Genomic DNA, 27929 nt, shown 5'->3' with positions numbered 1-27929 from the left:
TATACCACTAACATAAAGTGGAACATGGCACAAAAAAACAATCTTGGAACCACAAGGATTGGTAAAAGCATTCCAGAGTTATCAATATATAAAGTGACACATGTCATATTTGAAAAATTTGGTCGTGTCATAAACACCAAATGTAGCTGTGTCCCCTAAGGGTTATTGCTAAAAAGTGCGTCTTGTAAAGCAGAAAATACAGTATGTTTGTAATTATATAGCCACATACCCAGCAAAATGCAATGCACTGTGTGCTAGATGCCTGTCCTCTTCCAGCAAGAATTCCCTATTAACTTTCTGCTTAAAGGGGTATTCCCATCTGAGATTGTTATCCCCTAACCTACGATAAAGGGTTTCCAAACCAAGACCCCCATCATTTCAGAGAAGTTCTCCATCCAAATCCATTCGGGCAGTTGGACTCCCATCAATTAGCTTGTTATCCCCTTTCCTATGAATAGTGAATAATAAGTTTAAATGGGACCATCATCCAGTTAGGGGGTCATGGTTTAGCACAGCAAGGCTGTACTGATGCTTACCTAACAGGGTTATACCAGGGTAATTCGGGGTTTTTCCCGTATTTGGACTTTATTGCAGCATAAGATGCATACAGCAGTAACACATGCAGAGCATAAAATATAAACCCTGCTCATCTGAGCACTTACTATACAGGTAAGTTCCCTCACTATACCTTACAGAAAACCAAACAGAACCATGTGTGGCAGATATTGGCTTCCTCCAGCCTTCCTTCTCCCAGGGCCAAACAGTTAGTCCAAGGTAGTAGCCACACCTAGTCAGCTGACTTAGATACAGTATACCCAACAAGTCCCGGCATGGAACATGGGAAGCAGGCACCCACCCAAAACTTTGCCTGCTCCCAATATGAGCTGGCCTGGGCCTGACTGAAACAGTCAATCTAACACTACACGTATCAGCTGCCGAACACCGCTGACACCATCTAAAGCAGGGGCGTAACTACCACTATAGCAGCCATAGCGGCTGCTATGGGGCCCACCGTATCAGGGGGCCCCATGGCCTGCTCCTGCAATACACTGGGCTCCCTGAGCCGTCATCATTTGCAGCACCGGGTGGCCCTGCTGGTCTCCTGGGCTTTGCAAATATCCCTTTAACTGCAAGCACTCCTGACCAGAGCTAGCAGTTATGTAGTTATGACTTCAATTGACCGTTTAGTGGTCAGTCGGAAGGGGGGGGGGGGCAATCAAAAGTTTGCTATGGGGCCCAGCCATTTCTAGTTACGCCCCTGATCTAAAGGCTCTTATTTCACCAAGGCTTCATACCTTAGTGACATGTGCCTGTGTCTCTCCAGGTATATGCCAAGAACCTGGCCGGGATATACAGTATATACCATTACAGACTTTTCCAGCTGCTGCCTTACGATATATATATATATATATATATATATATATATATATATATATATATATAAAAAAAATTATAAACATTCATGTGTCTTTGTTCATGTACAAGCATTATGGTGTATTTGACATTAACTGTAATGTGTTGGCAACAGTGGCCTCTGGTAAATCAATTGTAATATATTAGGGAATTGAATGGAATAAATAGCTTCAAGGTCTGTTCACATCAGGTTTGGCTATCCAGTTGAGGCATCCTTTTAATCTATTTTTATTTAGTTTTTGAAAAGTATCCATTAACAGATCCATAGTTTCCTAATGGGACTTCTGTCATGGTTAAATGTTTTAGCTTTCTGTCCATTTGATAATTTTCCATCAGATCTCTTTTTTTTTCAGTTCACACAAGAAAGCTAATGCTAACAGGTTCAGGTGCCTTTAGTGTTAAGGGTCTATTGCCCAATTCACATTTGCTTTAGCTTTCTTGTGTGATGTGATCAAAATAAACCCACATTTTGTTTACACCTGAGAAAGCATTGGCATCCTTTTCACCCTAAGGTCAAGTATCACCTGCACTTCTATGTGTTCTCTTGTGTGGCATAGTAAACTGGAAGCGATAACTGCTTGTCAGTTTTTGGTCCTGAACACAAAATCCTGAAAGATCTATTTTTATACAATGGAACAATGCAACACCTTGTTGGACATCTGCTTTTTCCTTATCTTTTTTTTTACATCAGTTTTTTCTTAATCAAACTTGCAATGGACCTAAAACCTCGAAAGAATGGGTAAAAAAATGACACGAAGAGGACCAAATTTACACAAAAGAGCCTAGTGCTGTACTTGTCTCTGGGCTCCATAGAAAATAAATAGAGTTGTGGGTCTATTCAAAACAAAGGGGGGGGGGGGCAATCTGAAGATCACCTGGGGCACAGAGGTTGGGTTGGACAGTGTCGCAAAATACAGTTCGTGAATATTTTAATGCCAATTTAGCAATAATAGGAGATACGTAGTCAGCGGCCAGTGGCCAATGAAACTGTAGAGAAAGTAATGATGCTATACTTAACCTCTCCATGCTCCCCAGTGTACTTCCAGCCTCTCCTGGCTCACCACAGTCACTGCTGAGGCTTCTGAAGCAGTCTCTGCAATGATTGGCCATTAAGTTAAGCAGTCTTGGCCAGTGATTGGCAGGTGCCAGCAGCGGCTGCAGGGAGAAGCCTGAAAGATAGAAGGAAGCTGGGGAGCATGGAGAGGTAAAGTACTGTTTTATTATCCTCTATACATGCAGCACGGGCTGCATGGACATCGTTATTGATGTCTGTGCAGCCCTTGCTACACAATCATCGAGCCATGTAATAGGTTTGCTAAGTGAGTGCCAATTTAGCAGATCAGCTAAATTCGCTTACATAGATTATCGGGCTGTGTAATACGGTCCTAACTGTAAGAAAGCACAAAGCCTACCTGAGCCATGTTTATCTAAGGGTATCAACAGAACAATAGAGCTGCCACTCTGTCATTCCAATCCTTACCTATTATTATAATGAGACTACCTCACAGGTAATATTTTCCCCTTACAGCAGCAGTAAAGTGACAGTAGTAAAAAAATAAATAAACAAATAAATATTCAGCAACCTTTAAGCTCAAAGAAAAAAACCCCTTTCTGATAGAAGTTTAATGGCACCACAACATAGGTGTCATGGTGCATTAAGGGGTTAAAGTTTTGCCCTGTGTTAATCTTTCTCTTGTGAAAATTAGAATACATGGACCATTTTACTTCAACCTTACATTGATCAGAGATTCTTTGTTGAGAAACTTTGTAGAGCAATTCATCCTTTGAGAGGTTATGGCTGATCTATGAATAGCTTATATCAGTCTTTAGGCGCAAGAGAAATAATCAATTATTATTGAGCCATGCTAACATGTTAATGGTTCATCACATTATCTTCAGTGGTGAAGCCTCCATGGACCGCTAACTGACAATAGCCCAATAGGTAAATATTTGTACCCCTTCTAGATACTCTTTTACAGCCTATAACACACCGTTTTTTTTTTATCTGTACATTTTATCTACAGCCATTGTTATGAAATACGGACGCTGTTTTTACATAGTGTGAACCTGGCCTAATATACACTACCGTTCAAAGTTTGGGATCACATTAAAATGTCCTTATTTTTGAAGGAAAAGCACTGTACTTTTCAATGAAGATAACTTTAAACTAGTCCTAACTTTAAAAAAATACACTCTATACATTGCTAATGTGGTAAATTAGGGCCCATTTCCAGCAACTATCACTCCAGTGTTCTAATGGTACAATGTGTTTGCTTATTGGCTCAGAAGGCTAATTGATGATTAGAAAACCCTTGTGCAATCATGTTCACACATCTGAAAACAGTCTAGCTCGTTACAGAAGCTACAAAACTAACCTTCCTTTGAGCAGATTGAGTTTCTGGAGCATCACATTTGTGGGGTCAATTAAACGCTCAAAATGGCCAGAAAGAGAGAACTTTTATCTGAAACTCGACAGTCTATTCTTGTTCTTAGAAATGAAGGCTATTCCATGCGAGAAATAGCTAAAAATATTGAAGATTTCCTACAACGGTGTGTACTACTGCCTTCAGAGGACAGCACAAACAGGCTCTAACCAGAGTAGAAAAAGAAGTGGGAGGCCGCGTTGCACAACTAAGCAAGAAGATAAGCACATTAGAGTCTCTAGTTTGAGAAACAGACGCCTCACAGGTCCCCAACTGGCATCTTCATTAAATAGTACCCGCAAAACACCAGTGTCAACATCTACAGTGAAGAGGCGGCTGTGGGATTTCGGGCTTCAGGGCAGAGTGGCAAAGAAAAAGCCATATCTGAGACTGGCCAATAAAAGAAAAAGATTAAGATGGGCAAAAGAACACAGACATTGGACAGAGGAAGACTGGAAAAAAGTCTTGTGGACAGATGAATCCAAGTTTGAGGTGTTTGGATCACAAAGAAGAACGTTTGTAAGATGCAGAACAAATGAAATGATGCTGGAAGAATGCCTCACGCCATCTGTTAAGCATGGTGGAGGTAATGTGATGGTCTGGGGTTGCTTTGGTGCTGGTAAGGTGGGAGATTTGTACAGGGTAAAAGGGATTCTGAATAAGGAAGGCTATCACTCAATTTTGCAACGCCATGCCATACCCAGTGGACAGCGCTTGATTGGAGCCAATTTCATCCTACAACAGGACAATGACCCTAAACACACCTCCAAATTGTGCAAGAACTATTTACAGCAGAAGCAGGCAGCTGGTATTCTATCGGTAATGGAGTGGCCAGCGCAGTCACCAGATCTGAACCCCATTGAGCTGTTGTGGGAGCAGCTTGACCGTATGGTATGCCAGAAGTGCCCATCCAACCAATCCAACTTGTGGGAGCTGCTTCTTGAAGCATGGGGTGCAATTTTTCCAGCTTACCTCAACAGATTAACAGCTAGAATGCCAAAGGCGTGCAATGCTGTAATTGCTGCAAAAGGTGGTTTCTTTGACGAAAGCAAAGTTTGATGTAAAAACAATGTTGTTTCAAATACAAATCATTATTTCTAACCTTGTCAATGTCTTGACTCTATTTTCTATTCATTTCACAACGTATGGTAGTGAAGGAGTGTGACTTTTTCATGGAAAACACAAAATTGTTTGGGTGATCCCAAACTTTTTAATGGTAGTGTGAATTCATTTAAATTTTTGTTATATCATTAGCATGATTTATTTTTGGTGGTTGCTAGAAGTATCTGCCATGACTATTTATTCCACTCAAAAATGGTCTTGGCACTATCTGCCAGACAAAAAGCTCCACACCTTTCAAGCAACCTCCTCTCCATACTAACCTCCTCCTTTCTACCCAGTCATCAACAACCTCTCTTCCAGCACGTCTTAACTCCATTCACCTCAGTATTAGGCTATGTTCACACGGCGTGAGAGACCAGTCTCTGCCCGGATCAATGGCCAAACTTTTACATAGTGTGAACATAGCCTCAAACTGTATGAGCACACACATACTGTGCACATTACATACTAATAAACACTTTATTCAGCTACATACTTGTACTTTGCATATATGCAACTGCAGTATATATATATATATATATATATATATATATATATATATATATACATACAAGAACATTATATAGATGCACAAATATGCACACACATACATATAGACACACACACACACACACACACACACACACACACAAAAAAACACGGATATTTAATATTTATAAAACATATAAAACAGCTTTGAAGGGTTCCACAATGTGTACTATCTTCCTGATCACATCATTCACTGTCTCCGCTCCCTGCTGTCTGTACCTGAGGAGGCGCCGTTGTCTCTGCTCCCTGCTGTCTCTGAATTAGGAGGCGAAGCTTCCTGATCTATCTCCAGTGTGACACCCAGTGTAATATGATTCTATGGTGTTGTTTCCTAATGCACAGGTACGCTCAGCAATAGAGTTGATTGAACCTCGGGAAATCCTAGGTTCGATCGAACTCAAGCATTCACGAACCTGCCGCATTTGATTGCTGATGCCTTGTCGTTCTGTGAAGAAGGAGCAGAGTGGAGGAGAATTCCAGGATTTAGCCTATTACCTAGGTACCCGGGCAGTCTCCTCCTTTTCCACGGACCAGGCAGGCATCAGCAATCTAGTGCGGCAGGTTTGTGAATGTTTGAGTTCAATCGAACGTAGGATTTCCCAAGGTTCGATCAACTCCACTTAGCAGCGGAGACATCAGCAGCAGTAAGGCCCCCTTCACACGTCCGGAAAATCCACCCGGATTTCCGGACCCATAAGATTACATTAGACACGGACACCTTTCCGGATTTTTCCAGAAGGGTGTCCGTTCCGGAAAATAGGTCAGGATTTTTTAGATCCTGTCCTATTTTCATCCGGAAACCCGGAACGGACACCCCATAGAAGTTTATGCGAGCGCCGGAGCTCCGGACGCTTTCCTGATGCACCACCTGCTGCCGCCGCAGTTGCCGGGCAACCCTCCTAGACACCCTGGGCTCCAGACACCAGGACAGGTGAGATCACCCCCACCCCAGAACTAAAACTCCCACAATGTCCTGCTAACAGGCCATTATGGGAGTTGTAGTTCTGCAACATGTGGCCACTAAGGTTGCAGAACTACCACTCCCATCGTGTCCTGCTAACAGGCCATGATTGGAGTTGTAGTTCTGCAACATGTTGCCATTCAGGTTGCAGAACTACCACTCCCATCGTGTCCTGCTGACAGTCCATGATGGGAGTTGTAGCTTTGCAACCTGTTGCTCTCCCTGTTAAAGAACTACAACCCCTATCATGCCCCATTGGCAGTTCATAATGGAAGATGTAGTTCTGCAACAGATTAGAGGATGACACAGTATAGGAGGGGGGAGGCAGGGGCACAGTAGAACTACATCTCCCATCATGGTTTGTGTGGTAGTATGCAGGACTACATCACATAATGGAAGTTGTAGTTCTGCAACAGATAAGAGGATGACATGTGGCATGAGGGGGAGACAGAGACAAGGTACACAAGGGGGACACAGTGGCGGGGTACACTAGGGGGGCGCAGTGGCGAGGTACACGAGGGGGACGCAGTGGCAGGGTACACGAGAGGAGCGCAGTGGCAGGGTACATGAGGGGCGATGTGGGTACCTGTGATGTTGGCATACTAGATCATATTGAAATCAATTTTTTTTTCTCATCAGTAAATCCTGAAGGTTTTTCCTGATGGTTTTCTGATGGTATCCTGAAGGTAAAAACGGATTACTGTCAGGAAATCCTGATACTTTCCTGATGGCTTTTGAGGCCTCCTGATCAGGATTTCCTGACAGTAAAAACTGACACGGATGTGTGAATGGGGCCTATTACCTCCAGTAAGGCATTCCATCAACAAATTCAAAATAGAAATAATTTAGAAAAATGACTCTTGTATCATGGTCGCTGTATATACAGATACAGGGGCTTTCTAGATTGGAGTAGGGAACCTTGGCTCCCCAGCTGTTGCAAAACTACAACTCCCATCAGTCAAAGCTAAAACTTTGGCTGTCCAGACATGATGGGAGTTGTAGTTCTGCAACAACTGGAGAGCCAAGGTTCCCTATCCGTGCAGATAGTAGGTGAGGTTTATATAAATGTGATATATATTTGGAGAGGGCAGTTATTAAGGGGTTAACTATATAATAATGTACAACCAGACCAGACCCCTAAATAGACACTGGACACTCTCTTGTGTGTCTCCCCCCATCCCAGACTGGTGTCACCCTTTACCCCCCTGCCCCCCTCCCCACTCCAGACTGGGCACCCTTCATCCCCCTCCCCAGACTGTGCACCCCTGATCGTCCTCCCCTTCCCACACACCAGTCCTTTCTTTCTTCCTCCTTCATAGTGGTGTACATACAGGACCTGCGGTGACATCATAGTAACATGTCAAGGTCCTTCACCATCTAAAGTAACTTTGCTATACTGTCTCCTGGCTGCTGTTTAGCCCTGATTTGCGCAAATTCTCGGTAAAAACTCAGCGATTTTGTGTAAATTATAGCTAATCAGCAGCCAGGAGACAGTACAGTATGGAAAATACCTCTTTTGATCAAGTTAAAATCGGCTCCTGTCTCCCCACACTGACAGAGGGCAGGACGCTTGCAGCCTGCCCAATCCAATGTGATCCTTCTCTCTGTTCCCTGTGATGCCCCCCCCCCCTGGTCTCTGCACACGAGACAGCTGCCCCCCCTGCCCCCCTCCCCCTACGGACCTGGGCATGGGGGGGATTAGCGAGAGTAGGTGCAGACAATGCAGGCAGGAGGGATAGGTCTTCCAGATTTAAAAGAAAGGGCCCTGCTGCCTTGCAAGGAGTTTGTTGTTTTTTGCCAAGCAATAGATTGTTGTGAGTATCAAAGCCTGCAGCAGAGGGTTAGGCCCCTTTCTGGGTATCACTTGGTTTAAACCCCTGACAGCAGTACCATCAATACTTCCCTTATGGTAACCCTGAAGAGCAAAGTTGCTATTAGCTTAAATTCTTCCTTATGCCTTTATACCTATAATAAATTTTAACAACTATCACAATGTCAGGAGTCAGGAAGAGTATTGATTTATAGTGAGCAATCCTCACTGTGCCCTTATTCTATCCATCACTGATCTGTATAAACAGTGCAAAAGATTGAGAGGAAGCTGAATGTTATCAACCTAAGGTAGGCCAACCTAATCCATCTTTCTTATACAAGATGCCTGGAGACTTGGAAAGTCTACTGATACTAATTATTTAACCCCTAGACCACCAGTGACTTTACAGTTAACCACTTCACTATCCTATATATCAAGCGTTAAACCACTAACCCCTTCACTCACTTTATTTTGCGTACATTTTCACAACCGTAAATATTCAGTTGCTGCCAAAGCACATAAAAGAGGCCTAGATACACATGACAGGGACATAGTTCTACTTTACCAATCAGAACAGTAAACTATTAGGGTCCTATTAGCTGAAGCAATTTTTCGCTAATTAAAGATAAACAATCACAAACAAGCATTTTTGGGAATGACCTGAAATCATTCACCAAAACACAGAGAACGATAGTCGTTAGTTACGATTTTTACGAAGATTGTTGCTATGTTTAGCAAACAATTAACAATAATTTTAGGTCAGCTTGTAAGAGGCGATCAAAGCCACACAACGCCACACATTGTAATGTTTGCTATTTACGTGAATGGCCCCCTTCCTCATGTTTCCACCCCCCGATGCTTGACTCTTAAGTGTGGAGGGGGGACGGCATGAGGGAGGGCTGGAGCAGTCAAGCCAGCCTCCTGAAGCTCCGGAGCGCACTTCATAACCCAGGACGTACCTATACGCCCAGTGCCGTCGGGTGACAGGCGGCCAGGGCATACAGATACGTCCTAGGTCGTCTAGAGGTTAAGGGTATATGCCACTGTAGAACTCACTGGTTTAATTTATATAGAGTTCATCAATATCAAACAGTAGTAATAACGCATTTATATGCATGGGATCAATGCCAGTCTGGTGTGCTGCTTTTTGTGTGCAGGATTCACCACTTTCTAGTCATGTTTTAATTGTTCAATAAAGATGTATTGATGATTATACAGCAGTTAGTGGTCGTTTTTGTGTATATACTGTAGGATATCTATTGCAGTTGTATGCTATGCTACAGTGTGTGTTATTAGAGTACACAATATGAGTGATATCCCTGTGTGACACAGAAAAAAGCACCTGACATACAGTACAGTATACAAGCACTACAAGGTCTACTCAGTCTGATATTAACCCTTAGGGGACACAGCCAGTTTTCATTTTTGCGCTTTTGTTTTTCCCTCCTTGTGTATATAAGGCCATAGCGCCTGCATTTTACCACCTAGAGACCCAAATGAGCCCCTTATTTTTTGCGCAACTAATTGTACTTTGCTATGGCATATGTAATTTTTGCCTAAAATGTGTCGGGAAACCAGAAAAAAATTATATGTGTGGTGAAATTGATCTGTGTGAGGTGTCATTTTTCACGCCATGATGTGATCTTTCTATCGGTACCTTGATCGCGCATATACGACTTTTTGATCGCTTTTTATTACAATTATTCTGGATTTGATGCGACCAAAAATGCGCAATTTTGCACTTTGGGATTTTTCTGCGCTTACGCCGTTTACCGTGTGAGGTCAGGAATGTGATTAATTAATAGTTCGGGTGATTACGCATGCGACGATAGCAAACATGTTTGTTTATTTATTTATTTATTTTTATTTATAAAATGGGGAAAGGGGGATTTTGTGTTATTAAATATCCATTTTTCTTTTACTTTACACATATACTAGAAGCCCCCCTGGGGGACTTCTAGTATATGCACTCTGATCTCTCATAGAGATCCATGCAGTATAGTTATACTGCATGAATCCATGAGATCGGTGTTCTATTGCTTTTGGCTGCTGCAGCCGAAAGCAATAGAATGCCGAGTCGGGATCAGCGCCATTACGGCGCAGATCCTGGCCTGGGATGGGTGCGGGGATCGCCCCCCCCCCCCGCAATCACGCCGCGGGGGGGGGGGCGATCCCCCCACTAGACCACCAGGGATGGAGATGAGCAAGTATTTAGAAGCAGCTGTCAACTTTGACAGCTGCTTCTAAGTACTTAATTAGCAGGCATGGCGATCGGACCGTGCCCGCTAATAGCCGCGATCCCGGGCTACATGCGGCACCCGGGATCACGGCAGTTCAGAGGACTGAACTCCCATAGCAGCACGAGGACGTTCAGTAACGTCCTGGTGCAGCTATGGGTTAATATACCTATAACAACCTATCTGTCTATCTATCTATCTATCTATCTATATATATATGCCTGTAAATATGAATGAAATTAAAATATATCAAATCATGACTGTAGTAAAACCATGGAAATTTCTGTCTGAAGCAAGTGGTAAAGTGCAAGCATAAAACATACACAAACATAGGGGCACCTGAAAAGATGCTTGAATTTTCCATTGACTTTGTTACCCGAGACAAGCATTCGAAAAACATTCAACAAGAATAATGAACATTTAAGCATTGTAGTACTCATCTGTAGTAAAGAGATAAAACATTTTTTAATGAGCTTGCATTTTTTTTTTTTTATAGAATTTTATTATTCTACAACTTTAAATTATTTAAAACATAGACAACATGTTCTCTGCGTGTTTGTGTGGGTTTTCTCTGTGCACCCAGGTTTTCTTCTACACCCAAAAAATATACTAATAGACAAATTTAGATTAGGAACCCTAATTGGGACAAGGACCAAAACTGACAAACTATGTGAAGTGCTGGGGAATCAGATGGAGCTATACAAATAAAAGTACAGATGTAGCCTGTGTTAACTTGATTACAATGACGTGTTTAGCTCAACTTCAAAATTGACTTAACATAGAGAAGGATTTTTTTTTAATTAATAAAAAAAACTTTTTTTTTTCTTTTTTTACTCCCACTGAGATGTATGCTGTGTACATAATAGAGCACTGATCTGTAGCAGACCAGGTACATAGAATACCGAGCCGGGACAGCCCGGCCAGTACAGCAGATCCCCCCTCTACGATCACAAGACACCAGGGAGAGAGGCTATAATGGACATTTAAATGCAGTTGTCATGTTTGACAGCTGCATTTAACTGTCCTAATTAGCAGATGTGGCAATAGCCCGCAACCTCTAATAGCCGCGGTTCTCCAGGCTGCAGAAATCATCCGGGATTGCGCTGGTTCAGAGCGGGGTCACGTCCTACTGGTACGGCCTTCTGCAGGAAGGAGTTAATAAAAATGTGTGGTGAATCCGAGATGGAAAAATGACTGTAAGGCTATGTTCACACAACATTTCTCTCAGTTTAAAATGACGTCCATCATTTTGAGTTTAAAATGACGGATGTCATTTTGCTGTTTGGCCACTCGTCAGTGCAATTACAGCCACTAGTACATTATTCTAGTTCAGGTGGACTAATTGGCCTTTGGGCGTGTCTTTAATTAAAAAGTGGATTGAACTTAATAGTAAAAATGGTGAAAAGACGGTGAAAAAAAGAAAATAATTTACATGATCATTATTTTGACGTCCATCATTTTATACATTGTGTGCATTGGGTGTCCATTATCCCATTGACTTCAATGCATTGCATTAAAGTCAATCAAATGGCAGCAAAAACAGACGTCTTTTTAAATAGAATATGGCCAGGGATGGGGTGGTTATGTACGGCGGAGATCACTTACCTTCCCGGTTCCATCGCCGGGTCCCGGATCACGCTGCCCGGTACACCCGTCTCGCGCCCACTTCCTGGTGCGAGCTGCCGCATGAGACGTGATGTCTCAAAGCAGCTCAGCCATTCTGCGGCCGTAGCAAAGTCCCACCTCGGCTGAATGGACTTCTCATGCGGCAGCTCACACCAGGAATAGGCCGCTGGACGGTTGTACCGGGCGGCGCGATCCGGGACCCAGCGCTGGAACAGGGTAGGTAAGTGACCTCCGGCGTCCATAACCACCCCATCCTTGGCCATGACTGAAAAATACCCCTGTTCCGGAGTACCCCTTAAAAGACACACCCAAAGGTCAATTAGTCCACCTGAATTAGAATAATGTACCAGCAGCCGTCCCTGCATTGATGGGTGGCAAAAAAGCAAAATGATTTCCATCATTTTAAACTCAGAATACAGAAATTATTTTGAGCAGAGAGAAAAAAAGTTGTGTGAACGTAACCTATGAGATTAAATAAGGGAAATTATAACCAAATTTGTTTTCATATATTTTCCTGAATACAGAAAAACAGACTGCATGTAATTTTTAATATAGTATCAAAAGTAATAGGCTTGTGAATATAATTATTTAAAAATCTAATTACAGTAATTGATTCATTTTGTACTTTACCATAAATATTCACTAACATACTCGTTTGTATAAACGCATATATTAGAAATACATAAAAAATAATAATCATTAAATAAAATTAGCTGGAATATGAGTCACGGCAGTGCCACTGTGGCTGTTGTGTGAATTCTTTGAATCAAAATGAAACAGTACTGCTTAAGGCAAAGTGCTTATGATTGCTATAATGAACACCAGTTATCCCCATTGTGACCATATATTTGCCTGCTATATTTCAAGAACATAAAGGGTAGTGAACAGAGTCCAACTAAGTGACTGATGGCTACAATGAATGTACCATTTTAGCCTCCTCTGCAATCAGTGGCGATAATATTTATTACAGGCTCCTTTTATACTGTGACAGTAAAGAAAAGAGTCCTGAAGAACAACAAATCTTAACCAATCTGCTTTATACAGCAACTATTTTGCTATTGCCCAACTGTTTTTCTATTTTAGTGTGACAAATGATATAAGAAACTTTAGAGAGGTTCTACAGTGCATGTCTTCTGGGAGGCCTTTATAACCTAAAAGAGTACTGTATTTCACCCTTTCAGTTCTTTCTGTACTGCTAGGAAAGACATTTTCTTTGCCTGGCACCTATATTGTTCACATGAGCTTTATAACGTAAAGGAATATTAAGGCAGATTTATGAAGACTTTCTAAAAGATAAACAGTTTTTTGTTGCCTACAGCTACCAATCACAGAACACCGTTCAAGAGCAGAGAACACAATGAAATATATACAGAGAAACAATGCTTTTTAAAATGATTTCCTTTTTATTTTTCCATATCAGTTATTATTAGAGAAGAGGAAATCATTTAAAAATTTGGTTCGCTACGCACTTCCCAAAACGAACGTAACAAATATACACATACCTGTCCCCCATTGTCATCTTTCGTGTCTTCAGCTGTCTCCAGCCAGCTCAGACAATGATTGACTGAGGGACAGTGCCTCGGCCAGGTAATGGCTGAGCGGGCTTTCACTTTTGAGATACAAGAGTGAGAACCTGCTTGGCCAATTACTGGCTGTGGTGCTGTCCTTTCTCAGTCAGTGATTGGCTAAGTGGGTTGTCCCTCTCTAGACAAGAGTAACAGCCCGCTCAGGCAATCACTGGCCGCTGTACTGTGCATTTTCTGTTTTTCAGAGATTGGCTGAGCGGGCTGTTACTTTTGTCTCGAGAGTGACAGCCCGCTTAGCCAATCACTGGCTGTGAAGCTGTCCCTTATTAGTCAGTTATTGATCAGCTTAGAGAGCTGTCACTGTTTGCTCCGTCAATCACTGAATTAGGGTGGGTTCACACTACGGAATTCTCGCGGACAATGTCCGCGGAATTCCGTCAGCTGTCCGCCCGCACATCTGGGCGCCTTTCCGCCGGCCCCATAGACACTATTCTATGGGACGGCGTATTCCGCTATACGCTGAAAGAAGTGTCATGTCACTTCTTTTAGCGGATCGCGGAATACGCCGGCCCATAGAATGGTGTCTATGGAGCCGGCGGAAAAGCGTGTGCCCGTGCGGGCGGACAGCTGACGGAATTCCGCGGACATTGTCCGCGAGAATTCCGTAGTGTGAACCCGCCCTTACTGAGAAAGGACAGCACCATGGCCAGTGATTGGCTGAGCAGGCTAGCAAACAAACAAGAGGTTCCAGCAGCACCAGAAAGGAAAAAATAAGTGGGTGCTAGTCTCACCGAACCGGACCCAGGTACGTATATAAATCCAGAAGAAGCAATGTGGAGACAGCACGTCCAAAAAAAACGTCGCTTTTATTCACACCAGTGCAACGTTTCGGCTCTTATTGTAGCCTTTCTCAAGCAGGCTGTCACTCTTTTGGCTGAGCTGGCTGGAGGTGGCTGAGGACAGGGAAGAAGACACTGCAGACTTTTTTTTTTTGCCAAATTTCCCTTTGTCAGCTATTCAATCTTTTGCTAAATTCACTGCAAATCCAGCTTAGCTTTACTCGTATATAATTATTATTACTCTGTCCGTCACTCCTTGCAACCTCTTTTTGCAGTGTTTCCTTTTCGCGTTCTCTTTTTAATTCTATCACGTCAGAATGCCTCATAAAGCATATACCTCACAACTATCTGTGTTTTTTCAACTGCACAGCTGTGGAAGCTGTCTCATAATGAACACTGTTAAACATTTCTTATGTAACAATTTCTCACTGTAAGCACATTTTCTTATTCTGATACTCCTCTTTTTTCACAATCCAAACAATTATTCAAAGTGAATCTGCCAGCTGTAATTCACATTCCAAACTCCTGATGCTGTTAGATAGCTGTTAGGTCAAGAAGACCCATGGTGCCTTTCTTATATATATTGCTATGCTATACCATGTGAATTTCAGCTGACAGATTCCCTTTAACAGTTAACCTCTAGTGTTTCCTCAACATCTGTTATCTCAACTGAAAACTTATATGTGTGTGTGTGTGTGTGTGTGTGTGTGTACACTTTGAATAATATGTTAAGGACATTAGAGAATGCTTCAATTGACAGTCCCTACAACCCTTCTACATGGCTGCTTACTGCTCCTTCTCCTCTATAACCACCATCACTAATTAAAAGCTTTTCACTGCTTGTGCAGTGTACCAGTGCAACTGTACCAGCAACCATTTAATGCATAACTGGTGATTGCACAATATTTGACTGCTGTAAGTTGCTGCTGAAATGTTGTTTTTTTAGTGCACGCAGAAAGGCAAAAGTTTTATTTCTTTCATAAACTGAAGTGAATCTGCCGTACAGAAGATTAATATATCTGTGTATTCTCTCTATGGCAAAAGAGGACCTTGATGTCTCTCATCCAATAAGAGAGTCCCTAGCCCCTAGAAGGTGTGGGAGGAGGTGTGGCCTTCTCCCACGCCTAATTTACCATGGTTTATGCCTAGAAACAGGCATAACCCATGACAGAAATCTACACCTACTCCGGAACAGGTGTAGATTTCTGCACAAGCCCTGTGACAGCAGGTCCTACCATGCACATCTTAGTTAATCCGACGAGGTAGGGTGGGGATTTATTTAGGACCAGTGTATGAGTACGCCAGTCTTAATAAATGCCCACACTATCACATTATTCCCATTTAAAGCCACTCCGTACCCACAATCTGACCCCCCAAACCACTTGTACCTTTAGATAGCTGCTTTTAATCCAAGATCTATCCTGGGGTCCGTTTGGCAGGGGATGCAGTTATAGTGATAAAAACAACTTTTAATCCGGCAGCGCTGAATCTAATGGCCGGGGCTTATATTTGTATGTGCATTAGGCTGGCACAACCTCTCTGTCCTTCCTCCCCACCCTCCTCATCATTAGGAATACTCCAGGCAGATTGCTTCCTATTCCCCACCTGTGGCAGCCCGGCACATGGGCTGGATCATTAATACACCTGTGCAAAGCTCAAACAGCAGTAAATGTTCCTGGATTATACCTCAGTCCCACTCAGTAAATTACTGACTGTTACCCTTGTCTGAAGAGTAACAGCCCGCTCAGCCAATAACTAAGACAGAACAGCACCACAGCCAGTGATTGGCTGAGCAGGCTGTTACTCTTCAGACAAGAGTGACAGTCAGTAATTGACTGAGTGGGCCGGAGACAGTCACTTATTGGCTGAGAGGGCTGTCGCCCAGGCTGTACAAAAATAAAACACAGCTTTTGTTTTCAACCTGTCATTCAGCCCTTGCCATTTCTTGACAGAATATTGATTGTTTTATAGTTATTTACCGCAATATTGTTGAATTCTATAACAATATTAGCATTTGTGCAATGATCAGAGGCTTCTGTGATGGTTCAAAACTTAACAGCAAAAAATAAGACCATATGCAGGAAGTGATGTCAGTTGGCCCAGTTAAAATGTAAGCTGATTGGCTAGAAACGGTGCCCTGCAGCAGCTGAGTAAACTAACCAATCTAAGGGCCTGCCCACAGGATCAGGGTGTGAATCAGGAGCAAAAGCAGCACAATGGACCTATAGAGGAGCAAAATTAAAATCAAAATGGCTAGCATACACAATGAAATAATGAATTGTATATATATATATATATATATATATATATATATATATATATATATACATATTTGTTTGTTTTGTTTTTACGACAGGTACATTTTAAGTGTCATGACACAAGGTCTGCTGGCTAATTTTTTTTATCATATTTATATTTTGCACATACCATAGTTATAAAACTAAATATTGTGCTTCTGTACTTCCTTTAATTTATTTTAATGTGCATTTTAGATTTTTCTGTATTCTTGCATGTGTTTTAAGCAATTTTCATTAAGAAACTGCTGTAGGAAAATCTTTCACTATTCTGTCTTAAAAATTAGCATACGAGCATATCTCTAGTACGATGTTGATCATTATGTCATGGCAGTATGTGTATGGTACACTACTATAAACAACATGCAATGCAAATGACTAGTTAATCAAATGTATTCAACCTAATTGCTTACCATCTTAATTTTATGTAAAGGTGCACAGTTTAGTCACCTTCAATAGTTTAATAAATACACAACCTATTTCATTGAATAGCTGTGAAAAAAGAAGCAGCTATCATGTGTACTGTGTACCTGAACAGAATTAAAGTCTTTTTAAAAAGTAGTAAGTGAACTCAGTTTTCAATTGTAGTTTTAACCTTTTTTTGCATAGGAGACAAGTATACTCATTGGGATTTAGTGTAACATTACAATAGAATTTAGCTCTCATGCTGCGTGCCTATAAAAGCTTTAATTAGGCTTAGCTTATCTGGGATTCTTATTGCTACTGCCCCCTTTGGGAAACATCTAATAAGCAGATTTATATATCAGTCTGCAATGTATTCTTGGAGATTACAAGGAGCAGTTCAAAACAGCTATAGCAAATTATAATAAAAGGATATTTTCAATCCTGATCTTTCATTCCAAGCATTCCATCTTGTATAATGATTGTTTTCTTTTGCTAACTTCTATGTTTCACTTAGTTTAGGGGTTATAACAGGGGTGCTGAATTTGACCTGATCCCAAATGTAGTTTATTTAAATTTTAAAATGAAAAGCTTACCAAGAACAGATAAGATTGATTGCTCTTTCTATGGTGGCATAATTGTATTTCAGGTGAACATCAATTTACTTTAAGGGACATTTCTAAGTAGCATACCACATTATAAATAATTCATCATCCACTGCTGCCTGTAAAATTATTTCCCCCAAACAGATTTCTTGAAAATAAATGACTTTCATTGTTTTTGTTTATTTTTCATGTTCTTTCTGTTTGATATAAAGTGGTTAATGTAGATTATGTTCTTATACAAACTGTCACATAGCAATCACAAGTAAAAACAAATGTAATTTTTATTTTGTTAAAGTAGTTCCTGAAGAATTAGGGAACCTTCTCTACATCTGTCACAATATTATTGTTTTTATTATGCTTCTTTTATAATCGCCAGAATATTATTTGTTAAACATACTGTAGAAGAGAATTTGATTCATTTTCATTTACTATTAGATGGAAGATGAAAACTGGACAAAGGTCTCCATATGATCAAGCCTTTATTCGCTGTGACCTCAGTACATTATCAAAAATGCAAACTTTAGAAATAGAAGAAATTCAGCACAGTGAACATGACAAATATTCTTAGCATTATTACTTATTTAGGGCCTGGATTACCTGTAACAACAAATGAACCAATAAGGTTCAAGATGCCCAATAATATTACACCATATAAAGGTCATGATCCAAAATATAGGAATCAATGCCAACTAATAGATGGGTTTTAAAAAACATACTGGACACCATTTATATACCGGCATTTTTCTATCTTAACCTTTGGTATTAGGATTGTAAGCAACATATTGCAATCTGAAGTACCAGTTATGTCGGGAGTATGACACCAGCTCAGGAGCAGTGCCTGTGTCATCTGCAGTAGGAAAGGACTGTCACAGATTGTCAGGCTCCCCCCACAACTGTATGTGTATATGATGCACACTTTAAGTGCTACCCTGTATGGTTTTGTTCACACTAACTATTTGCTAAAGTGTAGGAGCTGCGTATCATTAAAGTTGTAACCTGCTAACAACCTCAGTGTGTAAAAGGTCCTATGTTAATTTGTATCTGATCGCGCTCCTCAGTTGTATCGCTATATCCACATTGGTAGTGAAGCGATCTTAGATAACACCAAGTTGGTGTTATCTAAGATCACTTCACTACCAATGTGGATATAGCGATACAACTGAGGAGCGCGATCAGATACAAATTAACATCCCCCACAACTGGCAGGAGTGGAGCTTTAATTCTGACACTTGACCATTCAGTCAGTGCAACTGCAGAATTTTTAATTTTACAAACAAACATTATACAGTCAAAAAGTACCTAAACCACACTGCTGTTCTTGTGAAACAAAAAAATCTGTCTTTAAAAGAAATGTTTAACAATATTCCATGAGATTTCCAATAACTAAAATAAAAACTGTAATAAAGGCAGAAGGGTGGACATATAAAATGTTGAAACATTTAAATACTATATGTTGATATGTTGAGATTTCTTTGTAATTTTCCTGTTAAAGTGTCACTGCACTAGTCATGTACTGGATGAACAAAGTCCCATTTACTATCACGTCTCAATGTGTCAGTCAACCAAATGACTGCCTTCTCTGTGAGCGCAGATGACTGAGACTTCCTGCATTTTGGTAACTTTTTTCAACCAGCACAAGACTAAAAAACTGCCTTCAGGAGACTGGACCTGGATACAGGTAAGTATAGCTTTGTTTTACAGCATGATAACTTAACAAAAAAAGGAATTCAAAATGATTTTACATCCCTTGTTGATTTAGATTTTGAAAATGATGACAGTGTCCATTAAATTATTTGTTTCTAGTAAACCAAACAGTAGCTAACCTATTCAACTGTCTCAGACTGTTTGCAAGTTTTGCCTTTCTTTTAAAACCTCTTTGTTCCCATTTTAGTAAAAAAAAATGCATCAATTTAAAAGCTACCTATAGCTGCACTATGTCTTATTCATATAGTTATACATTCTTATGAATTCCATTCTTCCAAGTCATGGTTAATACAAGTACTGTATTTTTTAATATAGCACTGAAATCATAAAAATAAATCAGTACAATTATATACAGTAAGCTACATTTATAAGAAATATTTAACTTACTTGCAGTCCTCTCTGAAATACTTTATGGCCCATAAAATTAGCCAGCATTCGAATTAAAGCTGCTCCCTGTGGATAAAATAATCAGTTAGTATTTTAGACCCAGTGATAATAATTCAGGTCCATTGTCTAATAAAAATGCTAACAGAATTGGCTAAATTCCAAATCATATATTCAATAGACTGCTTTCAATGTTGCACCCTGAAGCCAAGTTTGTACACTGTTGTAGCATATGTGTTGTTAGGTTTTGCTTGTATAATAGTATAGTGTTCAAACTATACTTTATAGAGATAATTATATCTGCTTCCTAAGATAATTTGGAATAAGTGATAAGGTAAAGATCAATTGTTTTTCAACAGTAAGAAGACTTTTTTTAAATCACACCTTTTATGTTTAAAAAAGTAATTTGAAACAAGCTCTCTACCGCGGTAACTGGCATGGATTTTTATAACTAATAATGAGTAATGAGACAGTCATACATTCACACTAGTATAAAATGTTATAAAGCGTTTCTATATACTATATCTTGCCACCTTGACTCTTCCAATACCAAAAGTAAAAGGGAAAACCAATGAATAGACTTTGACCACTAATAGGGGCACTAATAGAGTGAGTGCCTCTCACATCTTTTAAATTGTTTATATGACAGATGTAGAAAATTATGGGATATATTATACAATACATAGGAGACCGATGAATGTCACCATTTATGCACAGTTATTGCTTTGATTAATATTTGCTATACATGCTATCTTATTCTGTATAGTTGTATTCTGTATACTCACTGGTCAGACCACATATGGAATACTGTGTACAGTTTTGGGCTCCAGTTTATAAGAAGGACATGGCTGAACTGGAGCGGGTGCAGAGGAGGGCGATCAAGGTCATTAACAAAATGGGTGGGCTACAGCACTGCACTTCCTCTTCTCAGACTTAACACAAGAAAGTGCCCCCCTTAGGAATTCACTGGTTGAGGCAGGTTATTGGATGATACATGAGAGTTAAGCCCCTATTACACGGGGCGACAAGAAGGAAGCAAATGAGGGACGACTTGGCAGGTCAGCGCTCCCTTTCTCCTTGTTCCCCGCTTGCTTCCGTTGCTATTACACGCATCGTCAGTGAGCGGGTAAGAGCCAGGGGGGCTGCGGGGAGCTGCAGGGAAACTTCCAAGCTGATTGCTAGTTCGCCCATGCAGCCAATAGGAGACAGCGGCAGTCTGCTGCCACCGCTCCTATTGAATGGAGTGACGGCAGCAGATTGTTAATATGCTGATTATTAGCGTTTCGGCCTGTTGAAAAACAAAGATTGGCCACCATTGTGCATGTAAGCTGATTGTTGTCTTCTATTACACAAAACAAATTATCGGCCATAATGGTCGGCATCGGCCAAATATGGACAATAATCGTTTCTTGTAATAGGGCCTTTAGTAAAGGCAGTGGCATCTTTAAAGCCACATTTTGTTACTCACAAATTATAAAACTATAAATAAAAGTAATAATCATTATAATTAAACAGACTATAAGACCTGAAAAAGGATGATGCTTAGAATCACAACCTCCCGAAAAATTCAAGGACACACAAACATTTTTATCCACTGTCTAGGAATTTTTGGATAATTGACAACATTGTCAGGATCAGAAACTGAGGAGGGTATATGTCCCCCTACCCCCCGCACTGCAGTCTACTGAAGTTCTCTTGTTTTTCTGTACACTGATACATAGCCTATGTGATTCATCTTTTCCCCAGAGATAGTATCCTATTTACCGTCTTTTTGACAAATGTCAAGTTGGCTTTTAATCTACTTGAAAAATTTGCACTACATTGTTTAACATGTATAGCACCACACCTTATCACATTATGTAATAATAATAATTATTATAGCAAATTACAAGTTTCTTGTATAGTTCTTTATACAGTCTGTCAGCTTCTATCATATAATGAGTCTTCACTGTCAAATTATAGCGTGTGGTAGACAGTGTTCATATTCTTATATTTCTCAACTGACTTCAGAGTCGCTGCAACACAGCCTCTTTAACTAGTATTAATCCCTACAGAGAATTCTGTTTGGTATAGCTAACTTTAGTGTAACCATGATTCTCCCATTGCAAGCACATTTGCAGACTGAGCTCTGAACCACACTTAATCAAAACAAGTAATCAAACTACAACTATACTTCCCTTGTTGTGTATTTATAGCATCATTCTGTTTATTTTCAGTGTACTGTACAAAAAGAACATTGTTTAAGATAGGAAATAATTTTCATGATTTTCTTTTTTATGTATTATCTGAGCTATGCCTTGTGACATTAAGTCTGGATCTGAGTATTGATAACGTGTGTATTTGTACAGTATACAGTATGTAGCTTTTAGATCTACAGTTGATTTTTAATCTCATTTCATCATATAGTAAGTTTTAAAAGGTAATAATGCAGAAAGAAGGTAACATGACTTGTAAGGTCTACAAAAGCAATTAAAATATTTTTAGCATTTTAACTGCATTAAGAACAGCAATTATGAACCAAATTAATCAATTATTCCAAGGATCAATATCACTTTCTAGAAAGAGCACACTTAAGTGACTGTCAAAGCAATTAGAGCTGCGCCAAGATTGTTTTCTTTACCCACAATGATGACCACAGAAGATAAAGTATTCCAATATATTGTCACATTAACTCCAAAATAATTTTCATGGTATCAAAGCTGTTACACCATAAGATGGGTCTATTGAAGTGAAATTTCTAGTGTTTTTTGAATGTTAAGTATCTTTTGTAATTTTTTGCTCATCTATGAAATCCAGAAATGTAATATATAAAACTATCTTTGGGGATAGCAAAATTAATGTTGCTGGTGGAAGATTCACAGCAAATAAGGTCTTGAGCACTGTTAGGTACTTTCAGCAAACAGGTAGAGCGATATGGACAAGTGAGCCCTAAACGGACATCGAGACCCTTATCCCTACTTACTTATCGCACTCTGCCCTAAATAACAGCGATAACTTGGAGACGGTCCCTGTCCTGCGTAGGTGAAACATTGAACACAGCAACACACAATAACATTCAACAAACAACACACAATAGAGAGAAGTCGACTGTCCGGAAAATAACTGACATGTAGCAGAGGTAGTGAATCCCCACACAAAAGGCAAAGTTAAGCAAGAGGCAGGGCAGGCTACAAACAAGAAAAATCAGAAGGTCCAGCAAGAGGTCAGGAATATTAATTAAATCACAAGGATAGGAGCAGGGAACCCTGTTTAGGGTATAAACTGCAATATTCAACAACTACTGCAGTCCCAAAAAACAACTTATAGGAAGCCAGGAGACTGGATCAGAGTTTAATGGACTGGGCTCCTGGCTCCAAACAAAAACACCTGAGCAGAGAAACTCTGACTGGCAGCATTGTCAGTCATTGAGCAGAGACACAGCTGGAGGGAGTTACTAACAAGCAGACTACAGAAATGTGTTCAGGAATCCCAGAGCTGTCCGGGCTGTGGCTGCTGGAGAGGATGATGGCAGGGGGACACAGAGACACAGGGCACTGGAGGGACACTGAGCATTCCCCTGCCATCATCCTCTATAGCAGCCACAGCCCGCACAGCTCTAGGAGTTGGGTCGTGACATCACCATTTTATCCAGAAAGTGAAGCCTTGATGCAGTAGTAAGTGCAGGGAAAAAAGCACTTTATAAGCATTTCCCGTAATAAGTGTATATTGGGGATTTGTATATCGTTTTGGGGGGGCAATACAATGCTTTAATAAAAACTTTCACCGGACTTCTTTAATGCAGCATGGACCAACCTTATATGGCCTCTGTTTGAGCATGGAAAAATCCTTTCTATTGGATATCATATAAATCTAACAGACAAAACTTTATTTACTAGGGTTCCATAGAGTTGTATGGATGCTATGTTACATCTCTGTCCAACTTAAAATATACTACAACCATGGGCCTAAAAATTGTACTTAAAATGTTGAGGTTCACTGTAACTGCTGAAAAATGTATTTAAAGTGAATGTACCATCAGGTAGATTCGCTTTAACATGACCCACAGATAGAACAGCGCCGGTGCGGGAAACCCGATGTCAGTGCGGGAAAGTCGTTGCTGTGATCCGTTTTTTTGAATCGTGGCCATTCTATCCACAGGTACCTCTATGACGTGGCTCCAATAGAATCAATGAAGCCTCCTGGATCATTTTAAAGAAAATGTACCTGATGGTACATTAGCTTTAACCTTGCATATGTGTCTGGTTTAAAATATGCTTTTGATATCATGATAATGTATTTGTAAAGTAATAACATATTGAAGTACTGTTGTCTTTATAAGGATGTTTGTTTTATAAATTGACAAATTATTGAATCTTATTTTTTTTTATCTTTGCAGCTACAGTGTATATGCTCATTTATAGCTAACCCTATACTAAAAGTGTCTGTTCATTATTGTTTTGCAGTATACATTGTCCATTTATAATTTATAAGATGTTTAAAACTAAAAGGAAGTTATCACTGTGTAAGTGAGTGAGTGAGTGGACAGAGTGAAGCAGAGAAAGAGAGCACAAGAGCAAGAGAGAGACTGCCTACTTGAATTACTAGAAATACTACTGGGCTTCCAAAACTAAAATGGGTGGAACAGTTCCTCAATAGACACAAAAAAGCGTGCATCTCCACAGGAAAGAAGTAAAGGGCTGCAGTAGTTGCAGTTTCCTACTATTCTACCCCACACTACAATAGACTGTTCGGCATGCAAGTGAATAAAGCTAACAAACAACACAGAACACTTCTTTTAGGCTATGTTCACACTCTGTAAGAGACCGGCAGTTCCTGGCCGGGGTCACGGAACGGCCAGCCTCTGCACAGATCATCTCGGCCGGTACTGCAGTATCGGCCGGATGATCTTTATGGCGTAGTGTTCTGATGCGGGCGCATAAAGTTGTTGCCGATGGCAACAACGGCCATATTTTTACGTAGTGTGAACATAGCCTTAATAAGAATTTTTAATTTAGACATAGGGGGACAGTCATCAAACTGGTGTAAAGTAAAATTGTCTTAGTTGCCCCTAGCAACCAATCAGATTCCACTTTTCATTATTCAAAGAATCTGTGAGGAATAAAAAGTGGAATCTTATTGCTTGCTAGGGGCAACTAAGACAATTCTACTTTACACCAGTTTGATAAATCTCCCTCATTGTGTTGTACATATATGCTAAGAAGTGGATCACCTAGAAATGGAAAAAAAATAAAATAAATACCAATTGTATAGACTTCACAATTTCTACCCAGTTACCTCTGTATAAACATTAAAGCATACTAAAAATAGGTAAGAAATATGAAAAGGTGAAGAAGACGGCAGCATTCTTAAAGCCAACATTTTTGCTTTGGACACCAAGGTGATTGATGACCCTTAGACATTTAAGGGTTAATGCGAGTATGAACTTCTTCCCTATCACTGCTTGCCAAATAACCATCTCTCCTGGAGCACTTGCTGTTTTCTCTCTCAGACTCTGTAGATATTTCTAAATGCATTGCAGAAGCATTAGCAAAGATGTATTTCATCAGCTGAACTCTGAGCAGGTTTGTCACTGCCATGTACCGCTGTTACTGACCATTTTAATCTGTACAGAGGGATATTGCAAGCTGTTTTTAGACAGCAACAGAAGGAGATATTTAAAATTAATGATGATGCAGAGTGAGGCTGATGTGGTTTCTGGCCAGTTGGCGAGAATACCAACCTCACTGTAACAGTCACCTTGACACCTCTTGAACCTAATCTATTTGTTATGTTGTGTATAAAAGGGTAGGGGACTCATTTGTATAAATGCCAGTTGTAATATAAACACTTGTCACAAATTGTGTTCTAAATACTATCTCTTTCACAGCACTGACATGCACTCAAATCAATGCACTTAACCCAAGTTACCCTTTTTTCTTAAACCTACTGCACGGTGCTAACACGTTTTTGTATTCCTGTATATGTTAATCACTGCCTGTAAGTAATAGCCTGTAAAGACATCCTTGTATCAACTACACTTTATGTATATTTTATATTCACCTCTACTTTCTTTTCACTGGGATAGTTCCAAATTCTTTGTTGAGCTACTAATCTTTTTATCTTGCGTATTTTACCTCATGCATACTAAGGTCCTTCTGATAAATGTGTACATCGGTCCCAAATCAATCCATCTGTTATATCTCTCCCTAATTCATTATGCTATATTACGCAAATAGCCTGACCATCTGCAAGATGTAGGTCACCATGATAATTTGCAGAGCTCTACTGACTAGCTTTATAAGGCATTTTGCAATTTATTAGACTTAGTTGCATGGTCTTTAATTTATGTATGACCTTCTTATAGTTTTCTTTCCAGCAACCTTTAGGTAAAAACCTAGACTATTTATATAATGTTAGCTTTTAGTATCCACCTTTTAGTCCCATTGTATGCAGAATTAATAAGAATTATATATTGAAAGGCCAAAAGAGCTGTCTAACAGATTGATTTTTCTTATGAATTTTATGCCAAATATTGTTATATTACCTGTTTCCCTATAAAGAAGTTGAGCAAACCAAACCCATCACACCTTAGTGCGTTACAAACATTGCCAAAAGTTTGGCTTGTTTTAGAACCAAAATTTTGGCTAAGATTGATAGAGCCTTTAACAAAATGGCGGTGTAAAATGTTTTTCAGGTGTTTTAGGACAGTGGCTTGAGGAAGGGATTATACCTAATCCCTTTTGTGAGTGTAATTTCTGCTCCCCCTATTGATGGTCACTCCCCTTCTATATAGTGTAGCAGGGAACAGGAAGTTGTCATTCAGTTGCTGGCAGAGAAGCATCTGTGTAGAGTAGGGAGGAACGGGGAGAGAGATTATAATATTGGCAGGGCAATTTAGAGTAAGAAAGTGAAGCAGGACTTCTTTAGAGTAGGAGCTGTCAATCAGTGTTTCAGTTTACCCATTAAAGCACTTGCAGGTTACATCAGTTCCCTGTGTTTAGTGTGTGGTACTGTGCTTATTGTGTCTCTGTTCCCAACAACATTTTATCTGGCTATCTTGGGTAAATTTAACCCACTGAAGCACCTGGCATACTACATCTATTCCCATTTTTGGATAAATTTTGGTACATCATAATTTTCCTATTACCAAATATAGAACTTCTTGCTATCTTGTCTGTCCTTGGCCCCTTTGGGTCGAAGAGAGTACTACTGCTACTGCTACTACCTTCAGGTCTGGGTGCTAGGCTCCTTAGAATCAAGAAAGATACTTTCGCTGTCCTTGCCACCTCCAGATCCAAATTTTTCTAAAGGTCGTTCATCTCTAGTTTTCACATACAGTACGTCAGGTGATCTGGTATAGCTGCCATAAGGCATGGTTGCCTCTGATCAAATACATTGTAAGTAAGATTTTTTATTCATTTAATTCACACTGGAGGGCAACTATCTTGGATGGTCCATAGGTCTGGAACCATGTCCTATTTTGGCCTATGGGGCACCTGATGGAATGCCAGATGCAATGAATCCAACTTGTCACATTTAGGCAGGGTCCAGATCATATATCTGTGGAAAGCCTCTGTGGAAAGAGCACTTATTTTTTTTTCCTTATTTATTTTTATTTTAGTAAACAGTATCTAGTGTTTGGCTATGTTCACACATCAAAAAAAAGATAAAAGGCTTTTCCATTTAAAAAGGCGTCTTTAATTGCTGCAATTTAATTGACTTCAATGCAATGATGGACGTCCAATGCCCACAGTGTAAAAAATAATGGACATTGTCTGCAAAGATGTCAAAATAATCATCATGACAATTATTACGTCTTCTAGGCTATGTTCACACTACGTGAAACTACGGCCATAGTTCTCGCCGCAGAACTACGGCCATAGTTTTGAGGGGTGGAACATAGCCTTATTTTCAATGGGATCCTGGCCGGAGCGTACACACATCGCATGAGCTCCGGCCAGGATCCCATGCGGCGCCAGAAAAACCTGACATGTCAGTTTTCTGTGGCCGCAATTCAGTGAATTCCGTCCGCAGAAAGACCTGTCAGTTCACACAGTGAAGCAAGCAGCTCTGGCC

General features: G+C 40.2%; 1 protein-coding gene across 1 annotated transcript in view; it reads right to left on the bottom strand.

Moving 5' to 3' along the window:
• Nucleotides 1-27929, bottom strand: part of TRHDE (thyrotropin releasing hormone degrading enzyme) — a 469889-nt gene that overhangs the window by 129467 nt on the left and 312493 nt on the right. Inside the window, exon 7 of the mRNA XM_069957471.1 lies at nt 19878-19943. Within this exon, the coding sequence (XP_069813572.1) occupies nt 19878-19943 (66 nt within the window). The remainder of the gene's footprint in view (nt 1-19877; nt 19944-27929) is intronic.

This window comes from Dendropsophus ebraccatus, chromosome 1 (genome assembly GCF_027789765.1).
Source record: "Dendropsophus ebraccatus isolate aDenEbr1 chromosome 1, aDenEbr1.pat, whole genome shotgun sequence".
Lineage (NCBI taxonomy): Eukaryota > Metazoa > Chordata > Amphibia > Anura > Hylidae > Dendropsophus > Dendropsophus ebraccatus.
The sequence above is the reverse complement of the archived record's forward strand: the minus strand, read 5'-3'. Positions and strand labels throughout refer to the sequence as shown.